The sequence below is a fragment of the Ursus maritimus genome, unplaced genomic scaffold (genome assembly GCF_017311325.1).
Source record: "Ursus maritimus isolate PB19 unplaced genomic scaffold, ASM1731132v1 scaffold_25, whole genome shotgun sequence".
NCBI lineage: Eukaryota > Metazoa > Chordata > Mammalia > Carnivora > Ursidae > Ursus > Ursus maritimus.
Window position 1 is genome coordinate 20,479,441 of NW_024425008.1, and position 25,960 is coordinate 20,505,400.

At 36.5% G+C, this 25,960-nt stretch overlaps 1 protein-coding gene across 3 annotated transcripts in view; it reads left to right on the plus strand.

Moving 5' to 3' along the window:
- The window catches only part of CEP128 (centrosomal protein 128), a 377,231-nt gene that overhangs the window by 112,490 nt on the left and 238,781 nt on the right, over positions 1-25,960 (plus strand). For all 3 annotated transcript variants that reach the window (XM_040641592.1, XM_040641593.1, XM_040641590.1), the window contains 3 exons: positions 8,213-8,563; positions 16,116-16,766; positions 21,587-21,751. In XM_040641592.1, coding sequence (XP_040497526.1) covers positions 8,213-8,563; positions 16,116-16,766; positions 21,587-21,751 — 1,167 coding nt within the window. The remainder of the gene's footprint in view (positions 1-8,212; positions 8,564-16,115; positions 16,767-21,586; positions 21,752-25,960) is intronic.

The following is a 25,960-nucleotide window of genomic DNA, read 5'->3' on the forward strand; positions in this document are numbered from 1 at the left end:
TAAGGTGCTGTGAAAGGGATCAGAACATACCACCCCAAAATGTGCCACTCTGGCACATTGATTATTTTAATTATTGTGAGCTGACGGCACTTGAGAAACAGTAGGTGCAGGAAGGGTACTCTGACCTCTTTTTCTACCTAAAGGAGGTCATAGTATTTCCCATGAGGAAGGTGTACTCCCTCTACCTGGAAGATAACATTTTTTTATCATTGGAGATTGGGAGTTGATTCCAAAAGGGATCTGTACGAAGAAACCTCTGAAATAACCCTGATCTTCAATTAGTTTCCCCCATATATTTCCTTGCCACTTTCCCATAGTTTATTACCCCTTGAAGTTTATTAGATCCCTTTCCTTTTTCTTGTCATTTTTCCATAAATTCTCTCTTAAGGCTTTAGAAGCTCTTGGTCCTAACACTTCTTTGGGTCTTCATTTTTCCAACAAAGGCTCTTATTTATGTGTAAAAATATTAAATAAAATTTGTGTGCTTTTCTCCTGTTAATCTGTCTTATGTTAGTTTAAGTCTCAGGCCTGGCTACAGAACCTAAAAAGTTCCCTTTAGGAACTTAAAAGTTTTTTCTCCCATATAACTGGAAGGAATTCTTGGGGAAAAAAAGGACATTTCTATGGTTTTGGATGGTTCCTGTCTTTGACAGTACTTGTATAGTGAGAAATAAATAATAGATGAAGGGCTGCCACTGGGGCCCTATCTTTTTGTTTCTTCTCTAAGCTCTACTCTAGCCAAACTTTTCTGGTAGCCTGGGAATTCTTGTCCCCTGATCCCTGCTGGATGGCTTAATCTCAAATGTCACAAAGAAAGAACGCGTTTGTCTCCAGTTGGGTTAATAGGCTTGATTAAATGATATGAAATTTAACCACTCTGCTCTAGTGGCTGAGATAATTTCACACAATTTAACTATAACATGTTCTTTAGGATAGAAGAGGCTTCCAGGAATATATGATAGTAGTAACAGAATTGAAAATCATCCTAATGGAATAAATAAGAAAATTGCTTTTCATTTAGCATTTCATGTAGTACATAGGAAGATACTAATATTTAGTATACGTGCCTACCCTAAAAGCATTTATCCATGGATTAATGTTATGTTTGTTCACTTGTGTGTTCTGTATAGATGTGTGCATATGTGAAGGATTGTTGTGAGGGTTCTGTAATATAATCTCTTGATTGATGGGGGAGAAATGTTTATAACAATTAGATTATTCTGATTGGTTATTTGAGGAAGATGGATTAAAGACAGTGTCAAAACAGTGGCTGAATAAGACCTGCCAAGGAATGCATATAGGAAGGAGTTCTGTGACAGGTTTTACCTGAAGCACAATACAGAGAGATGGTTGGGAGCAAATCAGTAGCAACAGTTTCCAGACTCAGGGCAGTTAGAGGCAGTGTTCATCCAGTTCAAATTCAAATCTACTTTCCCATCAGTAATAAGAACCACGATTATTTACAACTAGAACCACATCCTTTTCATTCATTTATACTTATATACCCAATTAATGCCATGATGTTTTCAAATATTCTTCTAAGTGAGTTATTGTGTGTAATATGTTAATATGAAAGTCTGTAATTTTTAAAATGTGAGAACAATGAAATTTATGTGCTTAAGCTCTGGGTTTACATATGTTAATCATGTGCCTATTCTTAGTGTTCTGTAATTATAGAAGAATAAATAGTGCTAAACTTATTTTCCTCCTGGGTTCAAAAGCTTGCTGGAGAAATTTGAAGAATTTTGTATATTTGAGTCCGTTATAAATTTGAGACTATCTAACTGTGAACTTATTTCTGTTTGTTAGCTTTTAAACATCTATCTCTTGTTCATTTCTCTTTCCCTATAGCAGTTATTTCAGACTTTCTCATTATTTAAATATACAATTCCACTCCCATTTCTATACTGTCTCAGCAGAGAGAGCCTTTACCACCATTTGATTAGTAGGACAACCTTAATTGTTAGGAGTAGGACATCCAATAAATTCAGTTTTTTGACATGCTAAAATTAAGATTCCTGTGGGATTCCCAAATGTAGGGCATCATTATATAATTTATTATTTGAAGATCTGGAATTTAGAAAATCAGTCTGGCTTCTGAATTAGAAATCACTTATATCTTTGTCTACCTACATGCTTACTTATTGAAGATATTTTATAGATAGAATACTAGAACCTTGTACTGTTATCTGTATTTAAAAGCTAAATAATGGAAGAGACCCAGGAAAGGAGGCTATTAAAGAGCAGGAAGAAAAAGGAGAACTAGTGAAGAGAGGGGTATTATGAAAGTCAGGGCAGAAGATAGACTTAAAAATCAGAAGGGGCCATTGACAGTGTCACATGCTACAAGGAAACTAGGGTAGATTTTTAAAGAGTCCATTGTATTTGGCTATAGGTGATCTTTGGGTATCTTAATGAGAGCTATTTTAATTGTATAATAGGGGTGGAATCCAAATTCAATGATGGGGAAATGAATTAGGAATAAAACTGTGGGGTACCAGGTATAGACTGCTCTTTCCAGGAGTTTGGCTTAATAGGAAGCACAGTATAGGGTGCTGGTCAGATCACGTTAGATTGATAAAGGTTTTTGTTTGTTTCATTAAAAAAATTATTTCTGTGATTTTTTTTTAATTCAAGTGTAATTAACACACTGTGCTACAATAGTTTCAGGCGTACAACACAATGACTCCACAATTTCACACATTTGTCAGTGCTCATCAAGATAGATGTACTGTTAATCCCCTTTATCTGTTTCCCTCATCATCCTTCCACCCCCTTCTTCTCTGACAACAGCTAGCTCATTCTCTGTGTTTAAGAGTCTGTTTTTTTCAAATAACCCAGTCAATAAATGGGCAGAAGACATGAACAGACACTTCTCCAAAGACACACAAATGGCTAACAGACACGTGAAAAAATGTTCAACATTACTAGCCATCAGGGAAATATAAATCAAAACCACAATGAGATACCACCTTACACCAGTTAGAATGGCAAAAATTAAGAAGACAGGAAACAACAAGTGTTGGCGAGGTTGTGGAGAAAGGGGAACCCTCTTACACTCTTGGTGGGAATGCAAGCTGGTACAGACACTCTGGAAAACAGTATGGAGGTTCCTCAAGACTGTTAAAAATAGAGCTACCCTACGACCTAGCAATTGCACTATTAGGTATTTACCCCAAAGATACAGATGTAGTGAAAAGAAGGGGCATGTGCACCCCAATGTTCATAGCAGCAATGTCCACAATAGCGTAACTGTGGAAGGAGCCAAGATGCCCTTCAACAGATGAATGGATAAAGAAGATGTGGCTCATATATACAATGGAATATTACTCAGCCATCAGAAAGGATGAATACATGGATGGAACTGGAGGGGATTATGCTAAGTGAAATAAGTCAAGCAGAGAAAGACAATTTTCATATGGTTTCATCCATATGTAGAACATAAGGAATAGCACAGAGGACCATAGGGGAAGGGAGGGAAAACTGAATGGGAAGAAATCAGAGAGGGAGACAAACCATGAGAGACTCTGGACTCCGGGAACGAAACTGAGGGTTACAGAAGGGAGGGAGGTGGGGGGATGGGATAACTGGGTGATGGGTATTAAGGGGGGCGGCACATGTGGTGATGAGGACTGGGTGTTATACACAACTAAGGAATTGTTGAACACTACATCAAAAACTAATGATGTACTATATGTTGGCTAATTGAACATAATAGAAAAAAGCTGTAAAAAAAAGTCTGGATTTTTTTGGTCTCTTTTTGTTTGTTCATTTGTTCTGTTTCTTAAATTCCACGTATGAGTGAAATCATATGGTATTTGTGTTTTTATGACTGACTTATTTCACTTAGCATTATACCCTCAAGGTCCATCCATGTTGTTGCAAATGGAAAGATTTTGTTCTTTTTAATGGCTGAATAATATTCCATAGTAGGTAGATACATATCTATATCTATATATCTATAAATATATCTATAGATATAGATATATATGTATGTGTGTGTGTGTATCACATCTTTATTCATCTATGAATGGACGTTTGGCTTGCTTCTGTATCTTGGCTATTGTAAATAACGCTGCAGTAAACATAGGGGTGCATGTATCATTTTGAATTAGTGTTTTCATTTTCTTTGGGTGAATGCCCAGTAGTGGAATTACTGGATCATATGATAATTCTAGGTGTAACTTTTTGAGGAACCTCCATACCATATGTCACAGTGGCTGCACCAATTTGCATTCCCTCCAACAGTGCACGGAGGTTCCTTTTTTCCCCACATCCTCACCAACACCTTGTAATTTCTTGTGTTTTTTATTTTATTTCTGACAGGTATAAAGTGATATCTCAGTGGTTTTAATTTGCATTTCCCTGCTGATTAATGATGTTGAGCATTTTTTCATGTGTCTGTTGGCCACCTGTACGTCGTCTTTGGAAAACGGTCTGTTCAGGTTTTCTGTCCATTTTTTAATTGGATTATTGTTGAGTTGCGTAAGTTCTTCATCTACTTTGGATACTAACTCCTTATTGGATATATGATTAGCAAATATATTCTGCCACTTGGTAGGTTGACTTTTTGTTCTGTTGATGGTTTCCTTCACTGTACAAAAGCTTTCTATTTTGGTATAGGCCCAATAGTTTAATTTTGCTTTTTGTTTTCCTTGCCAAAGGAGACGTATTTAGAAAAATTGTTTCTATGGCTGATGTCAAAGAAATTACTGCCTACATTTTCTTTTAGGAATTCTATGGTTTCAGATCTCATACTTACTTAGGTCTTTAATCCATTTTGAGTTTATTTTTGCCTATCATGTAAGAAAGTGGTCCAGTTTCATTCTTTTGCCTGTAGCTGTGCTGTTTTTCCAACATCATTTAAAGAGACTCTTTTCCTGTTGTGTATTCCTGCATCCTTTTTCATTGATTAATTGACGATAAAAATGTGGGCTTATTGCTGGACTCTATTCTATTCTGTTGATCTTTGTGCTTATTTCTGTGCCAGTATCGTATTGTTATGATTACTATAGCTTTGTAGTGTATCTTGGAATCTGGGATTGTGATACCTCTAGCTTTGTTCTTTTTCAGATTGTTTTGACTATTTGGGATCTTTTGTGGTTCCATACAAATTTTAGGATTATTTGTTCTAGTTCTGTGAAAAATGCTTTTGGTATTTTAATAGGGATTGCATGAAAACTGTAGATTGCTTTGGGTAATACGAACATTTTAACAATATTGATTCTTCCAATTCATGAACATGGAATATCTTTTTGTTTGTATCCTCTTCAATTTATTTCATTAAGAAAAAATTATTACTGTGATATATTTTTAAAAATTGGGAATAGTAAAAAAAAAAAAAAATCCAGTAGGAAAGGAGAGGTTCAGTACAAGGAAGAGAGGACATAATTGATGTAGTGAAGCCTTTGATGGATGTGGAAGGAAATTGCAAAGATAGGCTTATTTGTCTAAGAAAGATCCCTTTTCCTCAGAGGCTAGAGAGGAGTACAGACTAGCCATTGGTAAGTTTCAGAATGGTACATTAAGGAAATTTGGGGGATGTTTTACATAATAGCTTCAATTTTATTTCTTAAGAAGGAGCTATGTTACGTACTAGAAGTGAGTGAAAAGATGGGAGGTCCAAGGCAGGACATTTTGGAAGGGCCACCGTGTGGACTGGGAAGAGGCATACAGTAGAATTTCTGGACACTGAGGGATTGCCTCTCTGTGTGCCATCGCATCAACTGATACTCCTGTGTGGTTTTCCTTAGAGGACTCAGTAACCTGATATAGGGAACGGGAAATTTGTTAATTCCCCCAGAGCTGGTGGTTTTGCCACTTAAGTTCAGCTTTAAAACGGAGTTTGAAATTTGGAAAAGAGAGTGGTTAAAGTGAAAATTAAGGAAGTTTGGTCCAAGAACTTGGATTTAAAGCCAGCAAAAGAAATGTCAAGGCGTGGTCATCTTCCTGACAAAAAAGAACAGATGTATCAGAAGAAAAGGAGTGAGGGAACTGGGCAGATGGGTAGATAAAACCAAAGGCCTGAGGAGTGGGGAGAAGGGATGGGAGGAGGGATTAGTGGGGAGAAGCTAGTACGGAGACATAACCTCTTGCTTCATAGGTGGCAGTTCTGAGAAAAACCACGAAGATAGAACTATGTGAGTAGGTAACAAAGAGGCAAGGAGTTAGGGTCATCTGAGTAACTGGCCACTTAGCAAAGAGTTGAAAACATGGGTTCTGGAGCCAGACAATCTGGGTCAAAAACCCATTCCCTCATGTATTAGGTATGTGATCGTGGGCAAGTTCCAAGAATTGGTTACACATCTCTAAAATTAAGATAGTATAGTGGGACTGAGTGAGGTCATTCTTATAAAGCATTTGCTCAATCCTTTGCACAACTCAAGTGCTCCGTAAACTTTAGTAATAATAATTATTATTGGTAGCTCCTTCTCATTTAGATCTCAGCTCATATGTCATCTCCCAAAAGAGACCCACCGCAGCCACAATGTAGAATACAGGCCCCTTCAGGTAACAACTATCCATCATTTTAGCATCTGGCATTATCTGCTGTTGTAATCTAGCTGGTAGTGTGAGTATCTCCCCAATTTATATTATTTACTTTTTTGGTTTCAAAGCCAGGTCTTATTAACCACTCTTTAAGATATGTGCCTAACATGTAGGAAGGGTACCCACTCTCCGAAGTGTTTGTTGGAAAAAAAATATTGGTACCTCTCTGCTGATGAAGAAATCACGTGAATACTGCTGGTTAGTAAAGTTGATTTCTAGCTTTGTGGTAAAACTTTTAGATAAGGGCAAAAGGGTAAACCACTACCACTATGGTTTTCAGATTTCATTTTAGAATTTTCCACACAAACAAGTGCACAGTTCTCAATTTACTATTTTGTTTGGGTAGATAAAGGAGTGACTCATCTCTTCCAGGCTGCATTGAATTTAGCAAACGGAGTAAATGCAAACCTGTTGCTCTGAAAATGAAACTTGTTTTCAAGGCATTATTTTTATTTTTTTGCCATAATGTCAAATTTTTTACTTTAACCATTAAAGAAATTGTATTTAACTTTATTTGAGCCACGGTACAGAGATAATAGAATCTGGAACTGAACATTCTGCTGTGAGAGTCAGAGGAAGTTGGTAAATGTTTCCAGTCTTTGTAGGAGCCTTAGAACAATGTGGATGATATTTATTTTTTGTCCAGCTCAGGTATCATCTTAGTCCCCTGAACACGTCCTTTTTGTGTAACCTTTGTAACCGAAGTATTTGGAAAGTAAGACTCAGGAGGGGCAGCTTATGGGATACATTATTTCTGAATTTGTCACTCCCTCCTAAATCTCTACAAGAGTGGCTTAATGTTAATGATTACAATATTATTTTATTTGTATAAAATGTTTTATAAAAGCAGTGTCTTCTCATTTTTGAAGTTAAAAATAGATCTTTACCAATTCTTCTCAAATTAAAATTATGTATGAAACATGATGATTTAGTGCAATTTCCAAATGTATTGTTGACCCATTCTGGGAAACTAGATTTTAAGAGTTCAGGTTTGCTTTTCTTAATTATTATGTATTCCAAATAAATTTAAGTTTGTTTAAAAATCTGTCCTACACTGATTCTTGTAAGCTTGAACTAAGTTCAACAATTTATAACATTAGATTTAGCTGGAAATAACATATCTATAAACACTTTATTGAGAGTCTTTTAAATGGACTTTCAAGTATAGTATTATCTATACTGATGTTTCTGTTATCAATGCTCATTTTTATTAGGTATTTTTATTTTATTGTAACAAAATTTTATGTGCTACCAGAAAGTGAAATATTATGTATGACTGCTGTAATAATCTGACAGTTTTTAAAACACTGACATTTTTTTCAGTTGGACAGAGTACTAGATTCTTTACTAAAGTAATGCACATTGTTTTTCTCATCAAAAGACCTTCTATTTTAGTGACAGTCAATAGGAAAATACATATTTTCCCTTTTTGGATAATGAAGTAGTCTAAAAAGGAGAAACTATTTCTATAAAAAATTATTCCCAACTAATGTGCCTGTAAAATACGTGGAGAGGGACTCATATCTTCCAGACTGGTAAATTAATGAAATTTGGTACAGATGATTCCCATTTCAGTGACATTAGAGATTCTCGTTTGATGCGATGTTGGACATCCAATTTTGACAAGAACATGTTCCTAATATTTCTCGTGCTTTATTTCCAGAATTTAACACATCAGTTGGAGCACAAGGAAAAGGAGCAACTACAGATGTTGGATCAACTTAAGGAGATCCAGAATCACTTTGAGACTTGTGAGGCCAAACATAAGCATGCTGACCTTCAGATCTCAGAGCTGACTCACCATGCTGAGGATGCAACCAAGCAGGCCGAGCAGTACCTTCTCGAGTTCCAGCAGTCAGAGGCCCTGAGACAGGAGGCAGAGAAGAGGAGAGAAGAGCTGAAACTGAAAGCTCAGGAGTCCATCAGGCAGTGGAAGCTTAAGCATAAGAAGTTAGAGCGAGCATTGGAGAAACAGTCTGAAACTCTCGATCAACTGACAGACAAGAATAATCAGGTATAAAAACCAAATTCCTAAGGAATGATTTTTGCTGTGATCAACCATTCATTCATCCATCCTTTGAACAAACACTTGAGTGCCATGCTGTGCATGTAATCTATCATGATGTCCTTGATAGAAGAGTCTATATGTCTTGGCTATTTCAAGGTAAAAAGTAATTTAGTTTTTTATCTTTTTTAAAGTCTTTTTCATAGTTTAACATTCTGTGAGTTTTTAGAGTTGGCCTTTAAAGAGATCCATCCCTCTCCCCCAGTTTAGCTTTTAGTTCCCTAAGTTGAAATTGTTCTTTAATGTTCAAATGGAAAAAAATTACAAAGTGTTCCATAATATCACCTGACTTTTCCCCCAGGGCATGTATTTTAAAATCTCATTTTTAAGTAAATTTCAACTTAAGTATTGGTTGGAAAGGAACATTAAAAATGTAGTAGTTACTACTGGACCATTTTCTGGCACCAACTATAATGGGTTTCGTTAAATGAATGACGTTCACAGTCTCTGACTGAACAGTATTATCAGGTCACAAGCCTCTTTAAGACTCTGCTTTTGTGCCTTTTTGATCGCAACAAAAAGCATTTCACTGATCCATGTATGCATTGCACATCATCTTTTCCCCTGTATAATCAGTTACTTTAACTGGATTTTATGCTCTTGTGTTGATTCTTAACTATATCTTTAGGTTGAATTAAACCTAGATGTTTATAAGATAATAAATGGGAAAATCAGGGTTGATTTTTATCCATGTTTAGTCTTGGTTTATCATTTCTGCTTTGTCATTTGTCACTTGTCAAGAATTCTGAACATTCCAGAAGAATAATCATTTGGATAAGTTGACTTTCTTTCAAAGGAAAACACAGTGTAGGGCAATTATGTTTATAAAATCAATTGTCAGCACTTAAGAGTGACAGATGCTTATTTCAGATGAGCTGTCATGGAAAAGATGCTTTACCATTTAGATGTGAATTTTGTGGACATATAGAGGATGGAGGAAGCGATCACCTTGCACTCACTGTGGAGTGCTTTTCAATTTAACCCATCTGACACATACTGGGTGACTAGTTGCCCTGAGGTAAAGCAGTTCTAAAGCTTTCAGACTTGAATCTGAACTGATCTGATCCCAGGAAATTGCTCTACCTTGATTATTCTGTTGTCAGTCTGGTTTGGCAACTGGTTCAATGAGCATGACTGTAGGGGAGGTAGCTAGAAAGAAGGGGGGTGGAAGGGATTGATTGATTGAAAACCATCTGGGGATTTTACTTAATCAGAGGAAATTTAGAAGGGTCCAAGTCATCAGACAGTATCCTAATCCATGGTGCAGAGTTTTCTAGATGGGGTTTTTTAGAATATTCAAAATTGTTAAACAATTATTTCCCAGAATGCTCCAGATATAATTATTTTTATCACTTAGCATTGCTAATGATAAGCAAAGAAGTAGTTTTAAAGTGATTGCCACAGTTAGGATAGTATCACAATTATCGCAGCAGGCATTGTAATTTCCACTTTAAAAGCCTTAAAAATGAATGCGGCATGTTGCAGTTAGAGCAGTGGTTAATCAAGGAAGAAAGGGTAACAGCTTTTTCATTGCACATGCAAGTGTCCGGTAAATCCATGATGTGGAAATACATTGTAAATAATTTTGGAAAAAAGCATTTATGTGTTTATATCTTACTGAATAATACCTCTAAGGAGTATTTAATTCTTAATAAAATCGCAAAGCCACCCTAAGGCATTAGGAATACAGCGTACTCTTTTTTTGTTGTGTTTTTCTTTTTTGTTTTTTGGTTTTTTGGACTAATTATTTTCAAAAAGTGACTGTAGGGTATATTTGGAAGTATATATTAAAATAAAAATAATACTAAATTCCAAATAAAACACTTTATGTTTTGCGGAGTAAACTGTTTAATAAGTAGCCTTGTTGAGCCATTTTCTATGCGCAAACGATGAAGTTTTTGTGTTTTTGAATACTTCTGTATCTACTTCCATTTCTTTTTCCAGCATAATTTATTTTCTGCTTTAAGATTTGCCACTTAAAAATGTAGTAGAAGGCTAACGGGTTGTATTCTCTTAAAAATTGCTCTGATTTCCTTTTTTTCCTGTTTTTTACATTTTTGGAAATTTGTTAGATTATTAGATACATATCCTGTTACAAAACTACTTTGTTAGCGAATGACATGGAATATCAAACAAATAGCGTATCCTTGCCAGAAAAAACCAGAAAGATCAGATTTTATACTTTCCTTGAAAGAAAATGGCACGGATGTTTACATCAGGACACCGTGATATGATGTTGTTTAGGGATATGTAGATAAACATATAATGGAAGACCTAGAATTCTGTAGATACAAATAATCTAATCATTAGTTGTGCTATTTTTGTCTTTATCTTTTTTAATTTTTATTTTTTTGTCTTTATCTTTTAAAATGCTATTTGAAGTTATTGGTTCTTATACCTGTTTTGAAAATGATAAAGGAAAAAAATTTTACCTTGGATTCTGATCACAATGTATGCTTTTCTGAATATTTCCAAATTTGTAGATATATATGTTAATATGGATAATAGAAATGCTTCTTAGGTTGTTTGTTTTTCTTGCTGAGTTGGCAGAATGCCTTGTATTGAGCTTTTTGCTTGATAATATTTGACTTCAAGAATCTTAAATTGCCATCTTTTCCTTTTTTGTATTGCCTTCATGCTGAGGAAAAAAGGAGTATATGTAATATATACTGTCTTTTAAAAGCTGAATTTTTTAATTTAAAGGTTGAAAAGTACGAAGGATCAGTGCTAAAATACATTTTAAATGTGTATATGGTTCTATCGATATGCAATTTTAGAAAGGCTAAAGTACTGATACATTCGAATAATCCAGCAATCCATCAACATGTTCCCTCATATGCAGAAAAATAACTGTTTTATTTCTTTTAAAAATTTTTGTCTACCTTTTAGTTAATTCAAACAAAACAAAACAAACAAACCCCAAAACCTGTGCGTACTTTGTGGTCAGGCTTTTGAGGAGTTGGCTTCTGTTCTTTTTATGGTTTTAGGCAGTATCATTCTTCTGGCTTCGCACAGCCATTTTCAATCTTCCCTTCATAATCTTCTCTTACAGCTTTTCTTCTTTGGAAGCTGGGTTTGCTGGGTTAGAACATTCTCTTCTCATTGTTCCTGACTGCTACATATTTTTCCATTATGCCTCCATATTTCTCAAGGATTTTTGTACCTGGCTCCCCCTCAGCCTGTTTCATTACATGTAATTCTTGTCATCATCTTTGGTGATTACAAAATTCAAGTCCGCAACCTTAAACATCAGCATCCTTAAACTTCACTAATTTCCCATGTTACAGTGACCTTCAAATCACGCAGCAACTAATTTCTGTGGCTAAAATTTGTCCTCATCTGTAATTTCTCTATGTTCAAATCTTTAGTTCCAAAATTTCAGTCTCTGATCTTACACATTTCTTTTATTTCCTTTTCCTTTTTTAACCATTACCATATGATTTTGATCTTTCTACATTCCTCTGGTTGACCAGTCATTTCCTGGAATCCGTTTTTTCCTGTCGGACTGGACTTTGTGAAAAGCTACTCTGATGACATGCTCACCAGCATCTTCGATTTCTTTCTTCCACCTCGTACATCTAACTGATCTTCAATCTGGAATCAACCCAGCTCTTATTTTTCCCATTTCTGCTCCTGAATAGTACCAGCAAAACTTACCTAGAAACATCGGTTGGCTTCTATAGTGGTCCTGATTATCCCCATCCATTCAAAAACTAATGTAGGACAGTTACCAAGCACATGACCCTGTTCTGAGCAATGAAGAATGAGTTATGAAGTCTGTTGGGGAAGCTTCTGGTAAACATGTACTCACTCCTGAAGAACACACATAAGAAAGATTTTTCTTCTTCTCCGGTTTTGTTGTATTTGGCTGTGATACTTGCAGTGGCCGAAGTTGGCTGTCTTGCTATGGTCCTGAGAATGAAGTCTCACACATAAGAAGGTATTGCCAAGGGGCGCCTGGGTGGCTCAGTCAGTTAAGCATCTGCCTTCAGCTCAGGTCATGATCCCAGGGTCCTGGGATTGAGTCCCTCATCGGACTCCTTGCTCAGTGAGGAGCCTTTTTCTCCCTCTGCCTGCCACTCTCCCTGTTGTGTTCTCCTTCTCTGGTAAATAAATAAATAATAAAATTAAAAAAAAAAAAGAAGAAGGTATTGCCAAGAGACATGCAGAGAGGTGGACCTACAGCTTTGACACCATGTCTGGAACAGTTCTGCCTGGAATGATATTAGATTACCTTGTAGCTTAAGTCATCTTGCAATGGAGTTGTCTCTTACTCTCAGCAGAAGATATCCAAGCTGATATGAAACATCAGTTCTCGGAGTAAAGAGCTTTAAGTAAAAGAGCCTAAAATGTAGGGATTGACTGAGTGGAGAAATGAAGTGGGGACAGGAGGATCATACCTTTCTAAAGGGAAAGTTGGCAAGCTGTGCTGTAGTAGTTAGTTGAACCATCAGAAACCCTCCCATGGGTCAGTGATGCTGTGCCTCAGAGTTGGGTATTAAGTGACTGGTATGAAAACTTTAGGATGTTGGCCTGCACTGTGATCTTACTGCAGCCTTCAGAAAAGTTCTACAAGAGAAAGACAAGTATAGGTTGAAACCTGCCTAAAGCAGAGAAAAATAAATAATAAAAGCAGAGAGCAAGATTTTTGGAGGGTAGAGAGACTGAAAATCTACAGTCTTATAATCCAAATATACGAATAATTTAGAGTTTTTCAGTGTTGGAATAGCCAAATGATCTATCCATGCTGAAGTTAGTCCAAGTAAGAGAGGGAAGTAGGAAACTTAGCTGAAAAAAAAAAAAATGAGGTGAAGAACAAGCCTGATTTCTCAGGCCCCTTTCAAGTGCTTCTGCTTAAGCATTCCTGGCCAGACAAAGGGGATCCAAATCTATTGTTTTGAGTTCCCTCAAGATAAAGCCTCTTCAACTGAGGGCCCCTGGGAATGTCCAGGATATTGAGGTGGCAGTTAAGACACTGTCATTTTCAGACTCAGAGACAATGTCTAGACAATCTTGGGCTGTGACTACTCGCCAAGCAATTAAACAAAAAGCAAATAGAACTTACTTAGTTTTTAGTATCTATATTGCCAAAGAAATTGCAAACTTGACTAACATAGTCTGTGACTGTCCACTCTAAGGCTGACACCTTTGTCATGAATTGATGTGATGCTTGGAATACTGAAATTGAGGGCAAAACCTGGAAAATTGTAAAGTAGCAGTGCCTGATTTTTGAAGGACTCTTCTTGAAGTGCTCCATCTCTGGTGTTCCTGTTGTGTAAGAAAAATAAATACCTTTACTGTTAAAACCAACGTTAGGAAGATAATACAGTATTTTGCGATCGAAGATGTTTTACCTGCTAGAGCTTCATATTGAAAATATCATCCTTATCTTCAGGGCTGCATGGAAGTCTGTTAACTCCTGGCCAGAGGCCTGTGTTATCTGTTCCAAACATTAATCACTGTCCTGAAGCCACCTCTCCTCGTTCTCAGGCTCCTCTCGCATTATTCTTATAGCCAAGACTCGATTCTCTCAGTTTCTGTCTTCTCTAGTATGGTAAGTAGGGTGATCACCCAGAGATGACTCACCCTAATTCCTGGAGCCTGTGAACGTGATGAGAGATCACTCTCATGCTTATGTTTTATGGTAGAGTTGACCTTTAGACAAGGAAATTATCTTGGTGGGCCTAATCTGATCACAGGAGTCCTTAAAAGCATAGAAATTTTTCTGGCTGTTGAGAGAAGAGGAGGTCGGAGGTTTCAAACACAGGAAAGATTATTGTGGTGTTACTGGCTTCAGATTCTGAGGGGTCCATGAGCCAAGGAGTGTGGGTGGCCTTAGAAACTCAGAGCAACCCCTGGCCCAAAGCTAGCAAGGAAATAGGGACCAGAGTGTTAAGTGCATGGAACTAAATCGTGTCAACAACATGGATGAACTTGGAAGTGGATTTCCCCCCAAAGCCTCCAAGTAAGAGCCCAGGCCAGCTGATACCTTGACTTTAGCCTTAGGAAACCCTGGGCACAGTACCTCTCCTGGACTTGGGATCTGTGGAAACAGGGAGATAATAAATGATATTGTTTTAAGCCATTACATTTGTGGGGATTTGTTACACTGCAATAGAAAAATAATACATCTATCCTTAGACTTCGCTATATTGCTAGCCCTTTTTCCTGCCTTTCAAAGTAAACTCTTTCCTCTGTGGTCCTGAGTCTTTCCAGTTCAGGGGCATTGCTTTCTCAGTTATACCTGCTCTTCAAAGATCTGATTACTGTCTTACAGGAATACCTCCCTGCGATTCTGGCTTCTCCTTTGACTTGAATCCTCTGCCCATTTTTTTTTTTTTTTATTCCTCTTTCCCACTAGTCTTCAACACAATCCTGTGATATAGGTGCTATTATCTTTATAAAGATAAATAATTCCTTGAGGCCCTAGGATGACTTATGACTGGATTGAGAATCACATTCAGTTTTCTGTGGTCAGAGCTCAACTGCTTAACCACCTCCTTTTATTATTTCTCATGCTGGCTTCATGCTGTTTTTCCCTGCTAAAACTGACAGGGTTTTCAGGAAACTGGTTCTTTGGAGTGATTGACTCATTGTAGTGTATCTTGAATTGTTTCATACTAAAGTATAAAATATAAAGTGTAAAAACTGCCTTGTAAGTATTTGCATTTTCACTCACTATTTCTAATTCTGAAATGAGAATCTTAATTTTCTTTTTTCGGGTTCAAGCCATGGCAGGCTACCATAAGCGGAGATGGAGATTGTTCTTGGTGCCAGTGTTGTGATTCTAGCTTCCTTACCTGCTGGCTTTTTCATTGCACTGGGAGGTGATGAGGATGAGAAGGGTAGTTCTTGGCCTCCCTCAGTGTCAGCCTTCACCCTGCAGAGGCTGGCAGAGGGTGATGGACATCTGGTCCCTTGACTTTTCTCTTATGTCCCTTCCCCAGCTATCCTAATCTTAATCTTATTTCCTTTTTGGGGCTTCAAGAGTCCCAGTTACAAACTGGTGTATTTCCTGTCCCTACTGACTTTATTTATTAATAATGATTGATTGTACCACATAACCTTTCTTAGATTGTATCTGCATGCTTCCCTGTATTGTCTTCCTTATCTATTTTGAAGTTTCTCCTTTTTAAAAGTATGTAATTGAAATGCATAGAACTGTTATTTTAAGTAACATTATATTATTTCAACCTCTGGTAAATTATAATAGGAATCTTTTTCTCCATTCTTTTGCTAAATTTTATCCTACATTTAAATAATTATTTATAATCAAGGATTGATATGTGTTGGTGATCAAAATCTGCAACGTATTATTTCAGTGTGTGCTACTTCAGGGTAATTGTATTTTTCTTTTTCTAGCCTGAAAACTATTTTTCATTAAAAAATGGAAAAAATACAAAATACTATTTTATGGATTTTTTCCTCCTTGTGTATTAAACTTTATTTTCTGACAGTCTCTCTGATGGATTTTACAGTGATTTTTTTTTTAACCTGATAGATTCTAAAAGAAAAGGATGAATTGAAAAGCCAGCTTTATACAGCATTACAACAAATAGAGAATCTTCGAAAGGAATTGAACGATGTCTTAACCAAGCGAGCCCTTCAAGAAGAGGAGCTTCACTGTAAGGAGCAGAAACTAAGTGACGTTAAGGCTCATCAAGTTGACCTTGAACTAGAAGTCAAGGATTCCCTGGACACTATCCAAAGGCTAGAAAGTGAATTGAAGCATCAGAGTAAGATTCAAAGCCAGATGAAAGTCGAGAAAGCTCACCTGGAAGAAGAAATCACAGAGCTAAAAAATAGCCAGGCCAGGGACAAAGCCCAACTTCTCGAGATGCAAGAGGCCGTCAAGAACTTGAGTGCCATCCGGGCAGATCTTGCTAATAAATTGGCCGAGGAACAGAGAGCCAGGAAAGAGGTGCTTAAGAACCTTGCTGACCTCAAGACACAGGCAAAATCCAGAGATGAAGAAACAGCTACGATCATTACACAGTTAAAGCTAGAACGAGACGTTCACCAGAGGGAGCTGGAAGATCTCACATCGTCATTGCAGAGTGTGAAAACGAAACATGAGCAGAACATCCAGGAGCTGATGAAGCACTTTAAGAAAGAAAAGAGTGAGGCTGAGAATCATATTAGGACACTGAAGGTACCTGCGCTGAATTATCCTGATGATACTGAAGGAATTTTTCTGGTGGCTTATGAAGTTAATAAGGCGTAAACTTCTAGAGATCATTCTGTATTCCTAAGCACTGAAGGGAAGATAAAACTAACAGTAAAGAGGCTTATTCATGCCTGTTCGGCCAGGTTGAAATGAGTTATAGCAGCCACCTGGGAGCACCTATTTCAGAGCACTGAAGCCCTTTAAAAAGAACGTTTAGCTATTTTGGGAGTTCAGGAAAGGCAGAGGTGGCAGTAAGTTGTGGATCTGAAACGTGCCCTCATTCAACATTTGTGACCTCCTAAAATGTAAAAGGCAAAGACTTGTCAAGGCCATAGAAGTTATAACCACAGTCCTTATTAGTATGGTAACTAAAGTGAATCAGCTTACGAGCTGTGTAAACCCAAGGCTTTGAGATTTACCCTTTCTTTTCCAAATCATAGTTGGCCTGGGTAAATGAGTAATTGAGATCTTGCATTTGGGGAAATGTTCTAGGGTCTACTGGTATTAGCATTATCCCCATGCAGGGGAATTATTTTATAACATGTTTGTCAGGAGTGTGATAAGTCTGTCCCTCCTTCCTGCTTTAGTTTTCTTCCATAGTACTTATCATCATATGATATAGATTCCATATTACTTGTTTTTTAGTCTCCCTTTATTAGAATGAAAACTCCATGAGGACTGGGATTTGAATCTGTTGTGTTTATAGCTGTATCTCCAGTGCCTAGAACAGTTCCTGGAACACTGTAGATATCCGTTGAATAGGTGAATAAATAGATAAGTGTTCAAAGTTTAATTATAATTTTTTTTCAAAATTCCTTGAAATACAACTACCATAAAAATGCTTATGATGAAAGATGAAATTATAATGAAATAGCTGACATTGGTAGAATGCTTTCAGCTATTTTTTGAATTCTCCCCAGTTCCATATAGCCTACTGGCAATAGTGGCTTTGGGGTTACTAATTGGGGGTGGGCAGAGCAGAATGGAGATTGGGGGAATGGGTAGGAGGCCCTTACTATATTTCATTCAACCTAAGACACCATCAGTTATAAGGCTCATCATTATGTGCTACTAAGAAAAAAAAATACTTCCTTCTGAAAACATAACATACTGTCAACTTCAAGACAACATCCCAAGACAGAGATGGTAAAATGTGGGAAAATTTGTCTTCATATTGATGAAATATGGCATAATAGTCTGTCAGAGTTGATGAGGACATAAACAAAAGTAGAACCAGAGATATGGAGAAGAGCTAATCTTGAAAGTAAAATATATGTCATATGTTGATTGATTGTGACAATAACAGTAATACTAGCAGACATTTTTTTCCAGCACTAGTTCATGCCAGTCTTACTATCAGAACTTTACATGTGTTAACCATTTAATCCTCACATGATCCCTGCAGATTGTATGGTATTTTTTCTCTAATGAGGAAATTGAGGCGTGGAAAGTTAACTGTCCAAGGTCTTAGAGCTGGAAAGTAGCGGAGACAGGGTTTGAACCTAGGTAGTCAAGTGCCTGCTGTGTTTTTAACTGCACTTCTGTAGTTGAAAAGGTTTAGAATCAAGGATGACTAGGCACAGACATGGGTGACTAGGTGACTAATGAGGGCGTTTGTCAAGGGAGATAATGCAGACAGAAGAACAGATTTGGAGAGAAGAGTGGTAATTCCAGTTTTTGGGTTTTTTTTGGTTGTTTTTGGGGTTTTTTGTTTGTTTTTAGCGTGTCGAATTAGGTGGAAAGGAACAGAAGCTTAAGCATGAAAGTCTAGGCGGAGCAATTTTTAGTACATAATGGGTTAGACATTGAGGAGGAAAGTAAGATTAAATTTGAATATTTGGGATCCAGTGACCCATTGGTGGTAGTTGAAGTCATGGGATTTTAATGAGATCATGTAGGGAGAAAGAAGAGGCTGAAACTCTAGAACAGCGATGTTTAAGGGAAGTACTGAGAAAGAGGTTCTAGCAGATAAGAATAAAGGACCCATGAGAGACAGAAGGGAACAGGAAAAGAATGGTGTCTTGGAAACCTAGGCAAGTCAAGAGTGTCAAATGTGGCAGACAGATTAAAAGAAGAACTAAAATCGTGTTCATTCCATTTGTCAGAGATGGCTAGGGAAGGTCCGTGAGGAAATGTGAGGGGTTGGATCAGAACAGAGTGGATAATATTCAACAGGAGACGGGGCGGTTTCCCCCATCCTTTTTTAGGAAATGCTTTGTATTCATGTGTAGTGAAATGACAGAAAAGCTTTGAGAAATTACCTGTATGTAAAGAATATATAACTTAAAAGTACTAGATATTTTGAAAATTTTAGGCTTTTTTTTTTTTTTTAATTTGGAAGACAGAAATAGGGGAGGGGTGTTTCAACCACTCTTTAATGTGGTACAAAAGCATCGTAAGAACTTAAAAGGAGAACCAGAGATTGTGAGTACTTTCACTGTAAACTGAATGAGTTGCCCATAAGGAACAATCCCTACCTCATGCTATTTCACTAACATAATCCTATACTTTTTACTTATTTATGTTAATTAAAAGGAGTTGATAATAATGGTCATCACAGATGACTTAGTATACTGAATTTTGTACAAGAGGACTTTGGACAAGTAGCTCTATAAATGTTCTATTTCTTTGTCTTTTGGCTTCACCTTTATTACTTTTTCTGGGTCTAATAAATGCTGATATGTTACCCATATTTTTTCTCTATACGAATTATATGTGCTCCCCATCTAGAACTACTCTTCTTATGCCTATATCTAAATTTAAATATAAAATATTTTAATTAAATATTCTACGTACTATTAATATTTGAAAGATATTGGGTTATCACCTCATTATGATTTCAACAGAAATCATTGGGAAGAGGTTTTTTTCTTTTTTTTCTTTTTTTTTAATCAAAAGACCAAGGATTTGAGTTCTGTACTTTTGCTACTTGCTGGCTATATGATCTTTGTCAAGTTACTTAACCTTTTTTCACCTCATCGATAACATGGACTAGTAATGTCTTTATCACAGGGTTTTTGCTAGTACAGCATCACTTTGTAAAGTTAGAGTGAAATGTAAATGTACTAAGAAAACCACAAGAAGTAAGTTCTTAGTCAGATTTAGGCATTGGCCTGCAGGTAAATGTTTTAAAATAGGCTCTCCGGAAGGGTAAAGGGGGAAACCCTGATTCGTAGCATTTGCCCAGTTCAGTATTGTATCTAGATCCCATTTGATTTCAGGCTATCAAAGAAGACAGCATCAGAGAGGGACAGTGTTGGGAAGAGAGGAGCACAGCTGGTTCTTAAGGCTCCCTGAGCCAACTCCAGTTCGCCCCTGGCCTTAGGGGCAATGAACCTTCTGTACCCAAGAGTTTCATTAGCCATAAAGAAAAGGCAAAGCATTCTATTGAAACTTAAAATCATAATTGAGCAATTTTCCTGAGGAGAGACTTTATTTTGTAATTTTGTTTTTGGGTTGTGAAAACAGGATTCCTCATTAAAAATCAATTCCTTTGTTAATTTAAAATGGCATCCAGTCTTAGGTGAATTTTGTGAGGTGAATATAATACAGATTTTTGTCTAAAGCTGACAAAACTTCCTCTCAGGAAATTGATTCCAGTGATTGAATTCCTACATACCTGATTACACACATACAATGCACTTGTAAAAAGAAAAGAAACATATATTTTAGAAATTAAAACATGCCTTTTAAACAGATCATAGGTAGTTGCTTACAAGCTGTTAGTAACTGGTAGGTGTGACCAGTTAACACTGCCAAGTTGTACCCAGCGGCTTTTTACAAATGATTAACGTACCTTCCTAAAGGCAGTGTGGCGGAGTAGTTGAAAGCCTGGACGTTAGAATTCCTGGGTTCAAATCCTAGCTCTGAAGTTACTCATTACATATCCTGGGGCAAGTTTTAGTGTCTCTGGGATTCAGCCTCAAAAAAGAAGGAAGCAGTAGTAGTACCTCTCTGGTTGGGTTGTTGTGAGGACACAATGAGGAAGAACTATACAAAGAGGTCTGAGAGCAGTGCCTGACATATAGTAAGTGTTTGCACCGTTGTTATTTTAAAAATTTTAAAATTCACATACCTGGCAAATCTTTACTGAATCCTGTACACAGAATAGATTATTCCTAATTTTTTCTTAAAGTTGATTCAGGTTATATTTTTTAAAAAAAGAAAAAAAAACCAGGTACTTTATTACACTGTTGGTACAGAAATAATAATCACTGGTAAACTCCTTTTTGAGTTCAGTTACTTGTAGTTTCTTGGATGCTACAATTCATAATCCTTTCAGCCTTACTGGGTGGGATCAGTGATTTTGTTGTACTGAAAGTACACAGTTTCATAAAACCCAGGAGAGAGGTTGAACAGGAATGTCGTAAAGCTCCTTTTATAGAGGAGGAAACTGATCAGTCAGTACTGGGTCATAGTATTTCCCTTTTGGGACACATCTCTCACAACCCCTTTCCTTCTCAGCAGAGTTGGGGTGCCCACTTTGGGTTGGCACAGTATTTGCTTCTGTCTTCGTTAAGCACTTCTCATTCGTTGTTGTAGAATCAGTAGCTGCATCTAGCAATTTACTGTTCATATTTGCTATCTCAGCACCTAGTACATCCTTTCACTGAGTAAGTGCTCAGTGAGCACTAAGGAGTGATTGAATAAATGCAAGGAGGATTTCCTTTCCTTTGTGTGTATGTTATGTACAGATGCTTAGAGCAAAATCTTGAAGTTTTTGCCCACTGATAAAATATGTAGCTTGTTTGGTGTACAATTTGGCTGTGGCCAGTGGACTTTTTCTTTTCTCCTCTTTTTCTCAGGCAGAAAGCATAGAAGATAAGAATACAGCTAAAGTCCATCGTTGTCAGCTAGAGAAGGTGAAATCACAGTGTGACAGGCTGACAGAGGAATTAACCCAGAATGAAAATGAGAACAGAAAACTGAAGCTCAAATATCAGGCTTTGAAGGACCAGCTAGAAGAAAAGGTAAAAATATGAATGAATTCAAATTTTAAAGACTTATTCAGATTTCTTCCAGTATTTCTTCTAGAATATATTTTATGCAATGTTTTTTAGAGAGAGAGTGCACACCCACAAATGGGGGTGGGGAGGGGCAGAGGAAGAGGAAGAGAGAGAAAGAGAATCTGAAGCAGCCTCCATGCTCATGATCATGGAGCCCGATGTGGGGCTTGATCTCGGGACTCTGAGACCATGACCTGAGCCGAAATCAAGAATTAGTTGCTTGATCAACTGAGCCACCCAGGTGCCCCTATTTTGTGTATTAATAAATACTAATTGTAGTCTTTCATAGGAAAGTTATATTGGTGCCACACAAAAAATGATAGTTTATTAGAATGCTGGATTTTTGTTCTTTCAACCAACTATTAACCTTCTACTACATATGATTTTTAAATTTCTTCTGGATCTTAAAATAGGAATTCAGAGGCAAGGTAGCAAAGAAAGGAATTCTGGTTAATTGAGGACCTGCCGTATGTGAGGTATTTATGCCAGCTGATTTATATATGTGTGCTCATTCAGTTCTCACAATTCTTTGGGTTAGATTTATTGATCCCTTTTAACCTATGAGGAAACTGAGGCTCACAACAAATACTGTAATAGTTAAGTGCTCTCTATGTGCAAGGCACTTTTAATGCTTATAGTAATTTTATGAAATCGATACTATTATGCTCATTTTTGCAGTTGCAGAGACTGAAGCTTAAGAAGGTTGGTAAACTTGGAACATTCCTAGTAGGCTTACTGCTTTCCTTTCAGTAGATGTGTGAATTTATTTGGAGTATCTGCTATATATCAGGCATTGGGTAGAATACCAGGGACTTTGAGAGAGTCACTACTTTTGTGGCAAAAGTCAACTAGGAATAGAAGACAGAATATTTTTCTTCCGCTAACTTCCTTTTTGGAAGATTATAAAAGGAAGACTATAAAAAGGATTTATAGTTTAGTATGATAAAAGTCAAATGTAAAGATGATCATTGAAGTACTTAATGTTAGTAGGATAAGACAAGATAGACAGGGTCAAATGAGTCCTGTATTTGACAAGGTTACGTGTATGAGGAAGGTGCCACCACTGGGTGGGGTATCATAAAATGCTTCACACACCTGTAGGATAAAACTTCCTTAACTGCTTTACTGATCTTTTCCTCTTTATGTTTTCTGAAAAATTCACTATATTTTATAGGTATATTTTTTTACCTTTCTAGTAATTGTCAAAATCAAGGAAATAAGATATAAGTTTGGTGTTTTTGATTAAACGTGCTAAATTACATTGCTAAATATAGGCCTACAATCTTGACAACTGCTGCAATTTAGTTCTCATGTCATGCTTTGTTTTGAGTGTGTCCCGTATTCACACATATTTACTGTATCTGTTGCCAGGGTGTAGTTGCTGTGGAGATAATGCTAAATTTTCCAGCTTTTCCATAATTAAAATTCTAGCCAGAAGAGTGTATTAACGTGTTTTATACTTACGTATTTGCATTTAAAAAATAGTGGTGAAAATTTCTTATGTTGGGATGTCAGTTTACCTTGTTCTGCTTAAAATAAATGTTTCTTCACTGATTCTATTTGTGATGTTCTAGATATATACGTGCTATCACACGTTCGTATAAGTGGAGCGTTCACCTTATGACAGAGCTTCAGGAGTTAATGATTGTATTCCATGGCTATGTATTGAGCATCCAGTATGTGTCAGGCCTTGTGCTGGGTGCGGAGGATTGAGTATAGATAAGACACGGGTCTGCAACTGAATGTTCCTAGCCAGATCATGAAAAACAAAATCGCTTTCAGCTGTTAAAACTGTATAGTCGAGTCTTGACAATGTGTGCTAATGCAGAGAAAAGATGTCTCTGGAATCTAAACTGATAAATAATCTTAAAGATATAATAATCTTAAACGCACAAACATAAGTATATGTAGCTTATATGCTTGCTTTTCTCTAAGATCTATTTTTTGTGTACGTGATTATTATGTACTTTGGATTCACTTAGCTGTTCATGTTGATCTGTGCCTTAGTATATGGTTACCTATGAATCAAAATTTTGTTGGGTCCCACCGTCTCTAGATAGGGCTCTTCTCTCTGAGAGGTGGCATAACATTAGTGGCTATGGGCAGAACGTTGAGTGTAAATCATTTTCTGGCTGTATTATGGTTTTAAGCCAATTGCTTAAAACTCAAAGCCTCAGTTTTATCATCTTAAAAAAGGTATGATGATACCTCTATTATAGAATTAAATGTGAAAAAATACATAAAGTGCCTGGCGGAGTAACCGATATCTAATAAGCTATCAATTAGTAAATGCCATTATTTTGTTATTGTTGTGTTTCCAAATAAATGCTGATTAGTGGTTCAGCCAAGCAATCAACCAATCGGCAAGTATTGATTGACTGCCTCTGGTCCGTCTAATAATGTTAGGTAGTGAAGGGCCAGGGAACTGGAAGTAAGAATTATTGCAGAACTATGCAAATTGGAAGTTTAGAACCAGACTGTGTTGAATCACATGAGACAGATGGCCCACAAAGGAGGATCCCTTGTGAAAAGAGCTGGCAGTTCTATTAGCAAGTGATATTGAAAGCATGTGTGTTAAGCAAACCAAACAAGTGGGCAGTTTTATAATTATGTTTTCTATTTGAGGACAGGAGCCAAATCTTGATTGTTTTTGCATCTCCAAGATCAGGCACAGAGCCAGATACACAGTAGGTAATTTGTAAGTAAATTCTGGAGAAAGAGGTGTGTGTGTGTGTGTGTATACATACATACATGCTTGCACATATGTGTAATATGTAGATAAAAAATATGGATAACCTATGGGTATATGTACATTCAGTGTGTGTGTGTGTGTGTGTGTGTGTGTGTGTGTGTGTGTATGTGGGAGGGCAGACTGCGGAAAATAAAAACAAGAAAACAAGACGAAAATGTATTTTCAGTGAAAAAAAAAAAGCCCCCATGACTTGTAGCCCAAAGATTACTATGTAAGCAATACAATGGACTTGATAAATGGGGTCTTATGGATTGAAGGGGTTTCAAATGTGATTCTGCTGTAATCAAAAGGGAAGCCTTTCTTGTTTACCTAATACAGCATTATTCTCGCATGCCCATCTTAGTGGCATAAGTGGCACTTCCCCTCTTTTTTAAATGTCTTGCTACTTTTTTGACAGCTTACTTTAGGTCTTTGTTTCTTGTCGTGTTATTACTTGGTAAGCTAAGAAATGTTAAAATTGCATCAAAATTCATATAAAGCCATGAGCATCAGCAGCCTGAATCAGCAGTAGAAGATTGCTGTTAGTATATATGTACAGAATAACTAACTTCAGCATATTTTCCTCATGTATTCAGTGGTGATATGCAGTAATAAAATGCATTTTTTCCAACATCTGATTTTCCTTTAACATCAAATGTTATTTTTCAATTTTACATGACAAAGAGCACAAGTATTGTGCAACCCACAGAATTTTTACATATGCATTTAAAACTTTATTAACTTTTTACTGGGAAAAACCTCTCATGCAATGTTAGATAGAACTTTGTAGTGTCATTGAAATTTATTATTCCTTTTGCTTAAAATTTTAAAGGAAAATATTTGATTTCTTCTTTTGTTCTAAAAGGATCTTATTAATATTAATTTTTTAATTCTTCTGGCATTTACCTGGAAACTCATAATGCTGTTTGTTTTATCAGAAATATATTTTTATTGGTTTCACTGGAATCTGAATCATCAAAAGAGTTAGCATATAATTAAGCCATTTTTGCTCAGCAAGTCAGCATCAAAGTTTACATAGTGAAGATTTTAAATGTCTTATCTATACAGACCTATATCTGATCCAACTTTAAAAAATTTTATTAAAGTAGGTATGAGTTTACTAATGATACTGGCCATCTTTGTGGAGCTTTCCAAGTAATTTTGTAGTGTAAGTATTAAACATGGTTTTTAATTTTGAGCATGTTTACATGATATTTTAGACATAAATATGGTGTCTAAAATTAAGAGAATATTAGTTTGTAGATTATTCTGTTTATATTGTGTCTATTCTCCTGAACCTTAGGTTTTGGAAGTATGGCTGTTTTATGAAAAAATGTATACAATATTTTGGGCAGGTATTTTTATAAGCAGTGAGAAAATGGCATAAAAAATGATAGTAATGTTCTGAGATTGTTTTCCTATGTCCAATGTAGACATAATAA